The sequence below is a fragment of the Corvus hawaiiensis genome, chromosome 6 (assembly GCF_020740725.1).
Source record: "Corvus hawaiiensis isolate bCorHaw1 chromosome 6, bCorHaw1.pri.cur, whole genome shotgun sequence".
NCBI classification, from domain to species: domain Eukaryota; kingdom Metazoa; phylum Chordata; class Aves; order Passeriformes; family Corvidae; genus Corvus; species Corvus hawaiiensis.
Window position 1 is genome coordinate 12,786,804 of NC_063218.1, and position 16,279 is coordinate 12,803,082.

A 16,279-nucleotide genomic window follows, 5' to 3' on the forward strand; every position below is an offset into this window, starting at 1 on the left:
AAGGGGGGTAGGGGGCTGGGAGAAGGTCGGAGCGTGTGTGCGTGTGCGGATCGAGTGTGCGCGCGTGTCCCGCTACCATCGCACTTCGGGTAGGGAGAGAGGAGGGGGAAAAAATCCCTCTCCCCAACCCACACAGATATTTGTGTTGTTGTAAAACTGTTTGAAGAAATGCAGGGGGAACGCGCTCGCCGCCGAGGAGCTGCGGCGGCGCCTGGAGGGAAGGAAGAGCAGCCCGCGACCCCTGGAGAGCCTCCGCTCCTGGGCACGGACGGCGGGAGCACGACCCAGCGCCGAGCCCGGGCGGCGGAGAGAGGCGGCCGCGATGAGCAGCGGCGAGGCGGCGGCACGGGCGGGCAGCGCGGGACCGGCGGGCAGCGCCGCCGCCTCCCCCAGCGCCCCCGCGGACCCCGGCAGCCGCCCCCGCCCGAGCCGCCCCCGCTGCGGCCGGCGCCGAGCTCGGGGAAGTTTGGCCGTGCGTGAGGATGCAGATTTATTCCTTCCCCCCGCTCTTTCCCTGGCCGCCGGCGCTCCGCGCACTGAAAGCGGCGCTGCACAAAGCCCGGAGCGGCGGCGAGCCCTGCGTGTGCCGTAGTTGGTGTGTGTGCGGTGTGTGTGCGTGTGCGGTGTGTGCGGTGTGTGCGAGTGGCGTTTCTTGTTCTCTTGCAGGGTACAATGTTAAAAAGCCACCGCTAGTCGCCCCCAGTGCTCCTACTCTCTGGGTCTTTTTGTCTCTAGTGCAGATTAAACGTCACGTCCGCACTTGAACTTGAATTTTATCCCATTGTACAGAGGCAGCCCCAGCCATAGAGAGACAGAGCGCTCCCAGAGAACCAGGACTCCGCCATCTTCACATTGCAATATATAATAGTAATAGCCAGCACCAGCCCAGCTGCACTGGGGGCTTCCTTCCTTCCAGTCCCAGTGCCAGGCGAGGGGGGAAGAGTGCAAAGTGGTGCAGGAGCACTGGCAATCCAAAAGCACCAGGGCAAAGCAGTGCCACTTGAACTGGGAAAGAGGAGACACAGTTTCGGCTACCCCTTTTCAAAAAAATTCTCTCTATATATCTACCCAGCAAGGGTCAATCTCTGAGAAACATTTTTTTTTGGCGATTTTTTTTTTGTGTGGGGGCTTTCCCAATTCTAGTACTTTTCTTCTTTTTTTTTTAACTACTGTTTTTTTTCTTTTCTTTTATTTTTTTCTTTTTTTCTTTTTTCTTTTTTTTTTTTTTTTACCCTCCTGGTGGAAAAGCTCACTTGCCAATTTGCCAAGCACTCTGGAAAGAGGGAAAGAGAAAAGTGTCACTGGCGGTGCATATCCTCCTAAGTTCAAGAAGAGATCTGGAAGTCCAAGTGGCAGAAGCAGTGGAGAAAAGACAGTGTGTGAAAGAGAAAGAGAAAAAAGAGCGAGAAAGAGCTTTTCCTGATGATGATGATGACGATGATGATTTTTAATTGAGAGGGAATCCCATCCAGTGCACCACAGCAGCAACAAAAAGGAGGCTTTTTTTTTTCGTTTTTGATTTTTTTTGAAAGAAGAACTCGATAAAGAAGAAGAAGAATAAAGAGGAAAAAAAAAAGAGGAGGAGGATCGGCCCCCAACACGTCCCCCCAAACCAGTGCAGCTCTCCAGGCGATGCCAGTGTAAATGCCAGGGCAATGTCCCGTCGCAAGCAGGGAAACCCGCAGCACTTGTCACAAAGAGAGATTATCACACGTAAGTTTGAACTTGGAACCAGACCGAGCCGAAATCGAGAAGCAAAATTAGGGAAAGGGAGGAAGCGGTTGGGGGGGGGGGGGGGGGGAACTCCAGGAGCAACCAAAGCTGGTAAATGACTTCAGAGAGAGGGAGAGGAGAAGGGAATTAAAGAGGGGAGGGGGGTGTGTGGCTGGGGGGGATGGGCTGGGGGTGGAGGGGGGGAGAAGCCCGAAGTTTGCTGTGCGTTTTTGCAGCGGTGCGGAGGTGAGGCGGGCAGGCAGGCGGGAGGGCAGGCGGCGTGGAGCGGGGAAGGAGCTGCCGGCGGGCAGAGCGCGGCGTGGGGCGGCGCGGGGCTCTCCCGGGGAGCGGCTGCATGTGCGGGGGGCGGCGGAGCGGGGCGCGCTGCTCCGGGCCGGGCCGGGCCGCCCCGCCGGGGCTCCGCTGCTCCTCGTTCCTTGCTTCGGGGGCAGCACGGAGCGGTGGGAAAAGTTGGCCGAGAGCCTTGCCTCGGCGTGACAGCCGGGCCGCGGAGGGGGGGGCGGATCAAGGTGGGCAGCAAGGGAGGGAGAAGCGGAACGGCCGGAGGGACTTAGCGGGAAGCACATGGAGACGGCGGGCCGGCGGCGGCGGGGCCGAGCCCCCTGGCACTGGAGCGCGGGGCAGGTAGAGGGCCAGCTGCGCCCTGCCCGCCCCAGGTGCATCGCCGGCGGGGAAAGAGAACTCTACTCCGAAGCGCGGGGCAAGGCAGAACCAGCTCAGCTGAGGCTAGAGGCAGGGCAGGGGCTGCCGAGGGGCCGGGTGCGGGCGGCAGTGTCTGTCGGTGGCGGAGGGCACGAAGAAAGCCGAGGCGGGGGCCGGGGATGGAGTGCACGAAATACGGGCCGGGCAGCTGCACCGGCTCGCCTGCGGGGCAGGAGCAGAGGCTGCACTTTGCTGAAGCTCACATTGTAAGTGAAAATACACACATATCCAACCCAGCCCCCCCCCCCCAAAAAAAAAAAAAAAAAAGAAAGGAAAAAATAAAGCGAGGGGAGGGAAGGAGGCATTCCCCCTCCCCCAGCACCAGAATCCCCCTCCTCCCCGTTCCCACCCCTAAAGCTCTGGTAGAGGGGCAAGTGCCTGCAGGCAGAGTAGGGGGCAGGTCCCCGAGTGGGAGCCCCGCTCCGCCGCTCCGCCGCTCCCGTCCCCGGGGGCTTGTGCCGCGAGGCGGGGGGGAAATGTGGGGGCGCCTCCCGGGGCGCGCAGCCCCCAGCGCTCCGCGCTCCTCCGACGCCTCCGGGGCACGGGGAAGGGGGAGGTCAAGGGGGTCTGCATTTCCCTCCTATAGCATAGGGCCAGTTTGGGGGGGTGGTAAGAAAATATCGGGCACGACGTGGACCCGCACCCGGGAAGCCCGGTCGGACCCCTGCCCCCCCCTGCCCCGCAAGACGAGTCCGCAAGTTGTGCTGCGGGGGGCGGCGGCTCGCACGGAGCCAGCCCGGGGCTGAGCCTGAGCCTCGGCGGATCCGAATATTTATGTTGAGATTTTAAAAAATTTAAATAAATAAATAAAATATTTCCCCGGCTTCTCTCCCCTCCCCTGAAAGCCAAGAATAGGAGCCATCTGCCAGGAGCATTTGGTGCTTGCGAGCTCCTCTCTTTCTTTGTTACCGGTGATAAATTTCTGTTTGTAAGATTTCCTTGGGAATCGAGATATATATATGTATATAATTTTTCCACCTCCTTTGGGATTTTCTTTTCATAGTGGAGGGTTGTTGGGGGACGGTTTGAGTTCCGAAATATAAATTTCTCTCTCTGTTTCTCTATTCCTATTTAAAATATATATATATATATATATATATATATATATACACTCTTTTTTTTTTTTTTTTTAATGTGCGTCTTTATTTCTTAAAAAGTACCCTCACCCACCCCACCCCCAGCCCATCAGCTGGTGGAACCTTGATGAAGATGCATCTGGTATTCAGCTTTTTCTGAGGGGGTTGTTTTTTAATTCATTGTTATTTTGGAGCCAGATTTGCATCACCATAAAAGGTGGATTCCCCCCTTCCTCAACTCCCTCTCCTTCGTTAATTGCATTTTTTATTTTAACCATCCGGTTTGGAAAATGTCTTACTGTTTTTGTTGGTGGCTTCTTATTCCCTTCCCCCCTTTTTTTTTTTTTAAATTTTCTTTTTAAAAGAAAAAGCATCAACAGCCACCTAAATCGCCCTGTGTAATTTCTCCCACTTGTTTTCTGTCTCACTAGCGAGGAGATGTGGGATATTGATAGGGGGTGTGTGGAAAATCTGTTTTGTTGCGCACGTCTGAATTTGTTTCAATGAGTGAAACATTTCTTTTCTCGCTGCTCTTGCTGCTGAGGGGGGGGGGGGAGGTGGGGTGCAGAAGAGAGCCAGGTAGGTTTGTTATTCCAATTCGATCTCCTTTTCCTACCGCTTTACTTGAAGGTAAATAATGAGGCAGGAGAGCATTCAAAGGTGCCGAGGAGCTGCGTGTACAATGGGTTTAGCGGGAAGGCTGGGGGAGGAATGGAGAGCAGAGCAGTACGAGCTTCCCTCCCTCCCCTCTTGTATTTATCTATCTCTCCATCCTGAGGAAGCTGGCGGAGAAATCAGGCTGCATACTGAACAGTGGCAGAAAAAAATGAAGGTATCCAGGGGAGGAGGTGGTGGGAGGCGGGGGGCGGGGGGGAGCTGCGTTGGGCTGGGGTTGGGGCTGGGGAGCAGAAGCACAGGCATTTCAGCCCACAGGTCTGAGCCTCAGCTGTAGGTTTGCAGGAGAGGGGGTCGAAGACTGTGCACTCCTTGGGAAGTGTCATTCATGGGGAAAAAGCAGCCAGGCAGAGTGTCCTCTCTAAAGGGGAGTTTGGAAAGCAGTGGGCAACAGAATAGGAATCCAAAGGACTTACAACAAAATAGAGTCAACCCCATGCCAAGCCCCCAAAGCCAGGATGAATTGATACTATTCTCAGAAATCTTGCGTTTATGTCGTGTTTAGCTTGGGCTTTTTTCTCCCTGTCTCCCTTTTTAGCATCTGTCAGGAGAGTTGCATTTCAGGATGGATTGGAGGTCTTTGCCAGGCAAGGAAAGAGAGATGGGGAGAGAGACAGAGAGGGAGAAGGGTCTTCTGACACTGTTCAGCTGGAGTTTATTTGGTTTCATGCACTTGGTGTTTGGAGAAAGGTTTAGATCCTGAGTGTAAGACAAACAAACTCAAAAAGGAGAGAAAGTGCAGCGTAGTTGTGCTCCAGAGTTGCAGCATCTCATTAGCACAGTGGTCTTTAGGACTGCAAAACGGAGTGGCCTGCTTGTTCTTACCAGGCTCACCCAGGCAGCCTTCTAACTGTGTACGTGCAGGACAAAAAAAAAGAGATGAAACACACAAAGAGAAGAGTGCAACTCTGGACCTTTCTTCACTGGTGGTGGACAGAGCAAACTTGGTAGCCAAGCTCATTTAAATCAGTGGACAATGCAAAAACCCCGATTATATAAAGAAATGGAGGCTGAAGTGTTGAGCTGCTCTGTGCAAAGAAACGTTATTTTGATTTGATTCAAATTGCTGATTTTCCAGCTTAAGATCTTCCATTTTTAACTTAAGAAATCTGTTTTCAAACTAGCCCTGCATTTTGCATTTGAAGGAAATATGAAAGGCAAGAGCATGTGAAAAGCTCGTTGGTAGCAGTTTTGCAGAAGGCGGCAAAGCAAGAACATTCATGTAGGGCAGCAGCAAAGATTGAGAAGGAAAGGCACAGGAAAATCATACAATTCCAGGTAGGGAACCAGGTTTCCCAAGGCAGCTCTTCAGTACCTGGTCAACAGGTTTCCTAGGAAGAGCAGTAATTTCCTGTATCACTTTGTTTTGTACGTAGTCATTAAAAATCATAACAAAAACCCCTATGATTTTTTGCATGTCAAAGTTTTGCAAATTGCTTCAAGGAGCTTCTCTTAAAATGCATTTAGATTTAGTGCAATTAACGCACTTTCCCTGCAGAACAAAACCCACACCAATGTAATCAACTCTAATACAAAGAGAATGTAAGCTGTGACTGAAGAATTAGAGAGGAAATTACTATTATTTTAAGGATGGATGACTTTTTCATAATACCTGCATGGTTGTGCACAGAAAAGCTTAACGTGCTTTTAAAAGACATTACTTGTGTTTACTTTAAACAGGACAGGGAAAAAAAACGGTTGTATGCTGTCGACTTCCAGGTTGTCTTTCATTTAAATGTATTTGTATTGGACTTAAAAGATAAATAAAAAAAAAATACTGGCACAATTTCATAGTTTCTGGTCTTTTAAAATATTTTTAAATACTGGTGCAGAGTAACTAGGTTGTGGCTGTGGGTTGTTCTGTCCTTTTTGGTTGATGTGTCTGGTGGCTTAAATAGATATACAGCGGGTGAGAAACCATTGTGCAGTTTTTGCTGGTCGGCAGATGCAGAGCATATTTTGTCAGGCTTACTTAAATACTGAGAAATAAAACTCTTCAAGATTTTACAAACTGGCTGCCTTTAATAGGAATGGCAGGAGCCCTTGTTTTGCACAAAATGTGTGTTTCTCTGCAGAACAAAGGTTTTTCTTGTGGCATATTTGGCAATAATTATGACTTAGAGGAGTGTGCGGTCGAAGAAGTAGCACAAATTTTTGATATCATTTATGGACTCTGGTTGACTTCAGCTGCTCTTCCCACGGCTGAGTTCGCTGCGAGCAAACCTCTCTGCTTCAAAAATACCTCGCACACGATGTTAGTTTGTCTCCCACATTTCCTACCTGGATCTCTTTGCTCTTTGTGTTGTTTGTTGATGGAAAATACTTTCCAAAATAAACTTCGCTGGCTGCCGGCGCCTGCCGTGTGCCCCAGCCGCCAGTGGCGGGGGTTGGCGACTAGGGGGAGCTCCCAGCCCGTGCGATGGCCGCGCTGGCCCCGCCGCGGGACGCGCGGGATGCGCCGCCGGAGCCTGCACCGCCGCGCCCGGCGCGCACCGCGCTGCGAAATGTGCTCGGCACAAAGTTGTAGTACTGATTTTCATGCGAAGATCTATACAGAGCTAGCCGAGAGAGGCTGACAGAGACACAAATCTATTTTTAACTAAATCGCCGCTGATTAATTGACTCGGGCGGACAGGAGTTTTTAATTAAAATTAGTTTTTAACGGTGCTTTTTATCGTCAACAGACAATGTTTAAATTCTCGATTTGTTGTTGTCAGATAATGATCGTGGTAATGATACCTGTACATGAGTGAGCTCCAGTGTGGTGGGGAGCAGGGGGAACCCACAGAGATCCATATGTTTGTTCCAGTGGATGTGCGAGGACAGAGTGAAGAAGCTGGAGTTGTAGGACAAGATGTGTGCAGCAACAAAGCAGACACACCTGTACAGAAATTGGCTTAGATTATGTATCAGAAAGCCACACATACCCCTGCTGAGAGGATTTGATATGAAATAGTTTACTGTATTTTGATCCTCAGGTCCTTAGAGCAAACTATCTGCAGTTCCTGCAAATGAAAATAAGCATTCTTTTGTTTTCTAGAGAAATAAACACAAAATCACATCCGTCATGTAGAAGTTGCTGCTGAGCAGCTCACAGGCTTCTCCAATGGGCTTGTGCTATTCTCTGCTGCAGTCGGCTTGTGTGTCGTGGATGGACTTTAGCAGGATGCTCTCCTGCCCAAATGTATAATTTAATGGCATACACATGGGAAGCTTTGGATGTCTGTTTCACCCATCCTGAGAAGTCCATCAAGTTACAGCACTATTAACATAGCAGAAGCATCTTATTTTTAGGGTGCAATATGTGGATGGAGGTTATCCTGTGACAGGAAAGTGCGCTTTATTCTAACCTTCAAGAGAAGTAAATTAGGTCAGACAAAGGATCAGGGCTGTCATCAGCTGTACAAAAACCTTTCACTCTTGGGTAGAGAGGACCAGTAATTTATCTGATGATTTCTCTACTTCATTTAATGTTTGAATTGAGCTAGTTGGAAGCATATAGACAGCAGCCAGCTCATTTGACAGACTGGTAAGCTGAAGAGCACAGTGCCTGGGCCGTTGCTGATGCTACTGTTGCACAGCCATGGGGAAAACCTTCCTTTCTCCCCTCCCAAAACCTCAGACTTCACTTACTGTGGCTTTCCTTCCATCGCATGACTGTTAACTTTTTCAAGAGAAACAGCTATCCTTCTCTTCTCCTCCCCTTCGCCTCTGCCCACCAAGTGCACACACACCCACGTTCCCCTTCCTCTTGCTCCCTCCTCTGCCTCCCACCCTTCCCACTACCCCAGGCTGAAGCCTGGTGGAAAAGTGTCCCTGCAGAGACCTGCTACCCCAAAATGGCTCTCAGCCTCCTTGCCAGAGCATTTCCTACTCTTTGGTTGCAGCCGGTTTCTCTAGGGTTGCAGTGCAGTTGTTGGTTGAATTTAGTCTGCCTTCGGTACCGTCCAGAGAAAGCATGTGGAAAAATAAAGAGTGGTTTGGGTTTACCCACATGCTTTAAAGTTAGCAATGCCACTAAAGCACTTGGTGAAGCATCAGCATCGTCTGTAGACGGCTTTATATGTATGTATCTTTTTAATGAGGGAGGGAAAAGGCATCAATAACTGCATGCATTGATAAATGCATGATTCATTCAGCTGCTCGTACTATAGCACCTTCCTCCTCGGTGTTTATTTACTTTTTAAAATGTATCTGGGCAGGCTACACACCATTTCTCGGCACTCAGTTGCAGCCTCAGAGGCAGTTGTGTGTTCAGCTCCTGAACATCAGTTAAATTTTCTCACTGTCTGCCCTCCTTCTCAAAAAGCTGTTTCTTGCTCAGTACTGTAGACCTTTGCTGGAGCTTTAAGTAGCAGCTTGTTTCTTTTCTTTTCTTTTTTTTTTAAATTTTTTTTCAAAGGATATATAAAAAATGCCTAAAGCAGGCTATTCGAAAACAAATTAAAGTAGAGGGACACACTTCATGCATTGCAGGCACGCGCCAGTAGAAGGGGGTTAGAAGAATATAATCATTTTACTGGCAAAAGTGACACCAGATCGGAGATTTGATTAATGGTGCAGCATTCACAGGGACTTAGTTCTGTATTTTTGACATATGCAAGTCTTTTGTGTAGTTGCCTCAGCGCAAGAAATTCCGTTTTGTTTTTTTCCTGGAGCAGCTGATAATTTGTGTGTGTGCTGGATATGCCCAAGGTACTTTCCAAAGACTAAGCACTAGACAGCACAGTACAAAAAAGGAATCCAAAGTTAAGAGAGAAGAAAAAAACATACTGGTTTACTTAACTTTTTTATGACCCCTTTTACTAAGCCACTGGAAGAAGCCATAAATTCGCTGAATGTTATAATGAATATGCTTCAATGAAAGTAAAAAAAAAAAAGGCTTAAGAAAATTGTATATGAGCAACAGCGTGCCATAAACAATTGAAAAATGCAGTCTCTTTTGAGCCTGATATTTAAGAAAAGAACAGAGCTGTTGTGTGTTTAATACATGCTCAGAACTAATTACTTAATTTTGATCATGCCTTTTAAATCCTTGGGTAAGGATCTCTGCTTCCAATATTCTTTTCTATGCCAGTTGAAAGCCTGTACCCAAATACCGCTCCTTCTCCTTTTGTGGCACCGAGCACTCCTTTCTCTCCTTGGTTGTCGTTTAGTTTTAAATAAAACAAATGTATTCACTGGGGAACAAAGAATGCTTTTATATCACATCATCACATCCCATTTTATCTGCAGAGATTTACAGCTTCTGCAGTCTATAGAAGAGCCTATGCATTTTCTGCTTTCAAAAGCAGTAAATATTTTTTTATGAATGTACAGTTTACTTAGGAGGAGACACACTACTCCCTTCCGTAACACTGTACATAGTTTCTGAAGAAATAACCTCTGAGAAGTGTTGGAGATTTGTGCAGATTCTTGGATAGTCTTGTCTTTTGTCCTGTTTGGGTCCGGCGTGGTTATTGTGCCATTTTCCTTCTTCTTTTCCCTAAATCCTGATGTGTTGACTGGCTCTTTGTGGCAGTGCTCGGGCTTGTTCTGTCTCAGGTGTGTACAGAGGGTTAAACTGCTTTCTGAGAGATCCGGTCTACTTCTGCAAAAGGTGTCTGAGGTACCAGTGCTGCAGGATAGTCCTACGACTCGCAGCCCTCTGCGGGTGCTGAAGCGTTGGAGTGACCGGGTCATTTCTCGCACCCTCCCTGCCCCGCCGTGTCCCGGTCCCGTTGCGGTCCCAGCGGGGGCGGCCGGCTCCCTCCTGCCCGCCGGGGCCCCCGGCACCTGCCGCGCTGCGCCGCCGGCCGCCCGGCACGTGGCCGCGGGTGACAGGACGGCGGCGGCTCGGCGGCTGCACCGAGGCCACGCTCGCACGGAGCGGCAGAGCCTCGCCTGCCGCTGCTCCGGCTGCCTTTGTGCACTTTGCACACGCCGGAGAGTCGCAGGGCAAGTGAGGCAGAATGAGGTCCCCTTGTGTTTCTGGAGCTTCTCCGTCAAGTTGCCTCTTTTGGCCAACTCAGCCTCAGAGTTGCATTTAGGAAAAATTTAAATACTACAAACAATTGTTTTGCAGTCTTCAGAATAATTAAAAATTGGTGTCAGATAAGCGGTGCCTAGCACCACTGAGTGTGATGCTGATGCAATATGTAGCCATAATCTCAACTCTGCACCTTGTGGCTGCAGGGAGCTGCTGGGAGGCTCTGGAAGCAGGTTATTGATAAACTTTGACGGCAAGGAGCCGCATCGCCCACTTTGAGCAGCGTTAGTCTTTGCGCAGCAAGGATCCTGACACCGATCTTGGTGATAACCCAGCCAGAGAGCGTGTGATTCGAGCTATTTCCGTTAAGCATGTTGATGTTACAGTAAATGTGACATGTGGGTGTTGATTGAAGGGACATCATTTTCAGGCCTGCTTTGGGCCAACACCCTGAAGAGCAAGTCAGTCCTCTGTGCTCGCTCCCCAACTAGGCTGAGCTCTCTCTGGCTGTGCCTTCAAGACAGCAGGGACTGCGTGAGGAGAACAGTGCACTTAATGTGCTGCAGCACATTTCCGGGCAGTTTCCTGTGCCTGGCCATCACGAACTGAGCCCCCATGGTGGACCCTGGGCACCCCCAGCTTGTCCCAGAAAAGGGTGGTCCCTGGGGTAGCCTGTGCCTTGTCCCCCAGGTGGGCACAAGGGTGGGCAGTGGCTGTGGCAGGGTGCCAGAGCAGGCAGGGCACCCAGCAGCGGCTCTGCAGTGAAGGTACTGGCAGCGCTCACCTTCACCAGCCCGTTATTGATTTGTGCAGAAACCAGCCATGGGGGGGAAGTTTCACACACAGCAGTTTGGCCCAACACCAAAATGTTTCCTCTTCCCCCTTTCTTTGCCTCATTTTGATACTGTGGAACAAGAAAAATAAGGAAGAGAATAGGCTGGCAACTTCTAGATCCCTTCTTACCCTGGTTCTGCAGTGTAATAAAAAGGCAAGAAAAAAAAAGACGGCTGTCTGGACCCAGCCTCACCCAAACTCTGTGAACAAGCATCCATGGTTCTGTCCTTTGAGGCCTTGGAAATGCTTTTTAGCAAAACAGTCTTTTCCACGATTAGTGGGTAAGATTTTGAGACAACTGACAGGCAGAAAGTAGTTAGCGTGTGCATTCAATTCAATACTGGGCATGAGAGCATTGTTTGCATGGGACACATATGCTCTAATGATGTCACCACGCTGGAGTAGGAGTGCTGGTGGCTTTGTGACAGTGCCTTTATGGAATTAAGGGGTTTGTCCACTGTATTTTGGTGTGGTAGGCAGCCAGAGATCTTGGAGATGCTGCTTAGAGTCCAGTCAGCAAGTGTAATGCTTTTTTAAGTAAAGCAAATGATTCAGACTGTCCGGTTGCATTAATTTCACAAAGCCATTGTATAACAACTGTGTCACTCATGTCCCCAAAGACTGCCCGTCGCCAACTCACTGGGCTCCCTAGGCAGGCAGTGCCAAGGCAGTCCTCTGCATAGGAATCTCTGGATGTAGGGAAAATACTGGGCGTACCTTAGCACACCTGAAAGAACCAGGGCATGAGTCCTCGCTGGAGACAGCTCATTTGGTTTTTTTTTACTTTTTCCATGTAAGTGACATGAGATGTTTTCCATTCTCCTATTTTGTGTGGCTTAATTTCTTTGTCTTAAAAAATATAAATTAATTTAAAATAAATGCTGGTGAAGAAACACCCTCCTACCTCTAAACCCAGCTACCAACAACAGCAATAAAACCACAGAGTTAAATTCAAATAATGTGAAGCTACTCATTTTAAACCCACAGACAGAAGCAGAGTCAGAACTCTAGATTGAGACTGGCCTAAATTGCCCCACTGGTATTAAAGGGCTCCTTAAACAGCCTGAGATCTTGGCTGTTGTATTAACCAGGCATGACCCGATGTGTTATGGGCTGGACTTGCAGGCTTTTTTCTCTTTTCCTTTGTGGGTTTTAAATCTCTCCTGTAATGTTACTTGAATGTAGGTTTTTAATGGCTTAATTGAGTTGTCAATAGGAAGCGTTTTCTTTCTTGCTTTTTTTTTTTATTTTGAGCAAAAAAATAAATGCAAATTGACATGGATAAAATGCATTTGAAGATCTATTCAGTATTTTGTTTTTCATTCTTTTATATGTATTTTCCATGTTGTGAATAAGGGGATGTAATACAGCTTCTGCATTGTTGGGTGAATAGCTGGTCTCATGATTGATGATTTATTAAGCTCAAATCAGAAATAGAGTTGAGTAAAAAAAATCTTTTGATAGTTTGAAACCCAATTACTACTGATCATGAGGGCTCAGCGTACCAAGAAAACGAAAAGCTGATTTTCGGTGATGTGACGACTGCCAAAATATGAAGGAATACCAGATGTTATTTTAAAAAAAGTGCCATTGCGGAGTCCTTGGAAAGAGAGAGTGAGCGAGTGTAAGCGAATAGGCATATGTGGATTTAACTAATATTCAAATGAAGCGTAGAACTGAAAAGAAAGAATCCGTAACAGTTTAGCTGTTTAAACCTCCTTCATGTTTCCACAGACGCCTGGTCAGGACCCTTATCAAATGCAGAAATTTTGCTACTTTTTCTGAAGAGCACGATCTATATCATAGGCAAAAAAAATTATAAATCCTCACGACAAAAAGACAATAAATTTGAGATCAGTGCTTTTCTTTTTATTTGTTACATATATATAAATGCTAAAATTCAGCCTTCGTAATGTAAGACACAGATTTTAATCAAAAGGCTTTACAGGAATGTTAGTGAAACTAGTAACAAGCATTTTTCCCCTCTGCCACCTTTTATTCTTACGACCCTTCATTCAGTTCCTGTTTTTGCGTAGTCTTTTCCAGCTCTTTGTCCCATCTCCTGCGTGTGTATCTTCGTGCCTGTGTGTGCCTCTCTGTATGGTTTTTTTTTAATATTTTGACACACTGCTCCCCCTTAATAGGAATTCTGGCTACAAATAGCATGCACATTTCTAAAAGACCCTTTTCACAGTCCTTTTCTTTTGGCTCTAAAATGATGTATATGTAATTGGTAATTAAAGGTGCAAGCTCTCTTCAATATAAACAATATTGCTCAATGTTAGATCATTAAAGGGAACCGCAGCACTAAATAATTACCTTTTGCATCGTGACACGCTGTTCGCAGGCATCCGCTCCCTTCCCAGCAGTGCCTTTTCAGCACAGAGCTATAGTTACATTTTTACTAAGGCAAGGATGCATCTTCTTATGATATAAATTGATTAATTAATTGCTTACTATTGTCTTCAAACTCCTTTTAAACTTAGATTAAGGGGAAAAAGGTAATTAATGATTTTCAGAATGAGTGAGTTGGGAATCATAAGCCTTCTTGTGCCCATCGTCTGCTCTAGCAGGATGGTCCATGCTTGGACACTTCTCTGGGGTCCCTGTCCTTTTCTGTGGTCACTGGTGCTGCTGCTGCTCTCCGCTTTGCTGCTAGGGAGCTCTGATGCGACTTGTAATACAGCTGGTTGATATGCTGATCAGTTATTTATTCTGGGAGGCAAAAATGGGAACGATTCTTTTTCTAAACTACCTTTTTTCAAGGCGTAAACATTTTTGTTGCCAGGCAATGCATTCCACCTTCTACCTCTTGCCCCTTTTCTATGTGTTTCTTTTTTTTTTCACAATTGCTGAAAACTGGGACAAAAATCCTTTTGTTTTCAGACTGGAGAAGAGTCCAGATCTGAATTACAACATCTGTTTATCACAGTCTTACTTCTTTGAGATATTTGTGTTACTTACTTTCCCCAGGAAATCTATGAGGAAACTGCTAGGGCTAATAGAGAACATTTTTCCTCCTATTCCTTTAATCCTGATTCGATTAGAGGTCTCAGTCACTGATTTACATACTGTTAGTTCCTCTGTTTTGTTCAGCCCAAATCCTATAGTCCTTGCAGAGGCAAACCAGCCTTAGGCAAAAGTCAGTGGAAATTTTGCCTGAGCAAAGTCCAAGGTTTGTATGATTTGTCAGTTACATGGCAGAACAAGAGAAAACAAACCAAAAAACCATGTTTTGCCCCAGAAATGGATTGTGATCCACAATTATTTTATAGTGTAAAAATTCTCTTCTAAATACCAATTTAAAACATACTGGGTTTTATTAATTGTGAAATGAGAAGTTAACATATTTCCTAGAAACTGATTCAGGTCATTCAGAAATTCTTTTCCAGTCTTTGGGGGTAAAAGTAGGAAATTCAACAGGTCTGTGGATAAGATTTAAACAAAAGCCCTTTTATTAGCCTATATAGCAATGGCAGGGTTATTTGGCATTGGAAAAATAGAGTGGAATATTTCAGGCTCAGCCAATATTCCAGTATGTTAAATAAGTGCCTCATTCCCTTTCCCACTGTACACACTTTTGAAACCCCTTAACTGCTCATGAGACCATATCCTGCTTATGATAGTCTTGCAAATATTTTGTTGTAATTTCTGCTAATGGGTGGTCATTTAATCTTGCTGGTAACTGAATTGGGACAAGGTGGTACTGATTTTGTATGTAACAGGGAGCCTGGTCCTGCTAGTTTGGTGCATAAAAGCTTTCCCCATCTCTCTGAAAAAGAAGGAAAGACTTGGGTGCATAAGCTTTGCTGGATGGGGCCTTGGCCAGATGGCTGGGAGACGCGGTGGGAATGAGAAGGTGGGATAAAAAGAGAGGAACTATTTCAGAATGTGACTCGGGGCTCGAATGCGTGCAAAATGGCTCTTTGCTGATATCCTTGCAGTGCTGGCAGCAGTGGGAAGGAGCTGTCAAGAAAGCTATGCCAGGTCAGCCTTTCTATTTTGTTTCAGGCAGGCTTGGTTGCAAAATATATTGAAATCATTCTGGGAGAGCTGAAAAGCTGAAAAATAAAAGAAAGATCTAATCAGGCTTGGCTTCTTTGAGGGGGGGTGGGGGGAGGCTGGGCCTCTGGTGATGCATCCTTCAGAGTCTGTGAACACTCAAAGCAATCTCTTTCTCTTCTCCCTCGTCCCTTTCCTCCCTTTTTCTCCTTGTCCGTGCAAAGCAGAGGCTGACCATGTGGAACCGGCACTGGCCGACGAGGATGAGAGCCTGGCAATAGCAGACCCAGGCAGCATCAGCATCGCCGCAGGTGGGACAGACCCCGACTTGTTAACCTGTGGACAGTGTCAGATGAACTTCCCGCTGGGAGACATCTTGGTTTTTATAGAGCACAAGAGAAAACAGTGCAATGGCACTGGTGGTGTCTGCTATGAAAAGAGCATGGATAAGAGCAGCCCTCCTCCCTCCTCACGCGCCGAGCTCAGGAAAGTGTCAGAGCCAGTGGAAATCGGGATCCAAGTCACACCCGATGAAGAAGACCGTCTTCTCACGCCTACAAAAGGAATTTGCCCCAAGCAGGAGAACATTGCAGGTACAGCACGTTTTACACTCAATCAACTTGCCTAGGTAATCTTTTAACTAGAGTCCTCTACAAAGTGCCATGAAACAGGCTTCAGCAACATGTCTTCATAGGAGCCATCCATCTGGAGGGTCCTCATGGCTATGCAGGGCTCACCATCCCCTGTTTAATTCATTGTAGCTGTCTGTGCAGGGCCAGCTGCTGGAGAAAGGGGCCTCTCAGGTCCCTGGGAGAGCTGAAGGGCACCCTGTACATCAAGGAAAAAGCAGGAAGTTGGGGTCAGAAGACATTTCAGGAGCATCCTTAAGCAAGGAGCAGTGGCAGAGGGATAGTGAACTTTGGTGAGAGGCTCCGTTCAGTCCTGTTCCAGATACTCTTTGTCACATGCAGACTCACTGGGAAGGACCACATCCTGACCCTAGTGAAGTCAGTGGAAAATCCTCTTCCCATGGACTGTTAGTGGGAAGAAGATTTTTTTTGTGAGGGCTAAAGCAGGGGTTCATCAAGTCCCTCATTTTTCCTTCTCTGTGGTGGATGTCAGCTTCCTGGCCTGCACTGCTGCCTGTGCTGCCTGTCCTGGGTCTCCTTAGATGGCTTGGGTTGGGTGGGCAGCACCTCCATTCTCAAGCTTACCCCAAACAGAGGACACAGGAGCACAGGCTGGCCTGGGTGAGCAAATTGCAGGCATTTCTTTTTCTAAAACTCTC

The 16,279-nt window shown here is 47.5% G+C and overlaps 1 protein-coding gene across 5 annotated transcripts in view; it reads left to right on the top strand.

The window, feature by feature from the left end:
* The first annotated feature begins 1,152 nt into the window (after positions 1 to 1,152).
* The window catches only part of BCL11B (BAF chromatin remodeling complex subunit BCL11B), a 91,102-nt gene continuing 75,975 nt past the window's right edge, over positions 1,153 to 16,279 (top strand). For 2 of the 5 annotated variants that reach the window (XM_048308042.1, XM_048308045.1), the window contains exons 1-2: positions 1,153 to 1,713; positions 15,216 to 15,584. In XM_048308042.1, coding sequence (XP_048163999.1) covers positions 1,656 to 1,713; positions 15,216 to 15,584 — 427 coding nt within the window. In that variant the 5' untranslated portion in view covers positions 1,153 to 1,655. Of the gene's footprint in view, positions 1,714 to 3,654; positions 4,345 to 15,215; positions 15,585 to 16,279 lie in introns of those variants that run through there. The other 3 variants (XM_048308043.1, XM_048308046.1, XM_048308044.1) reach the window with 2 other exon arrangements.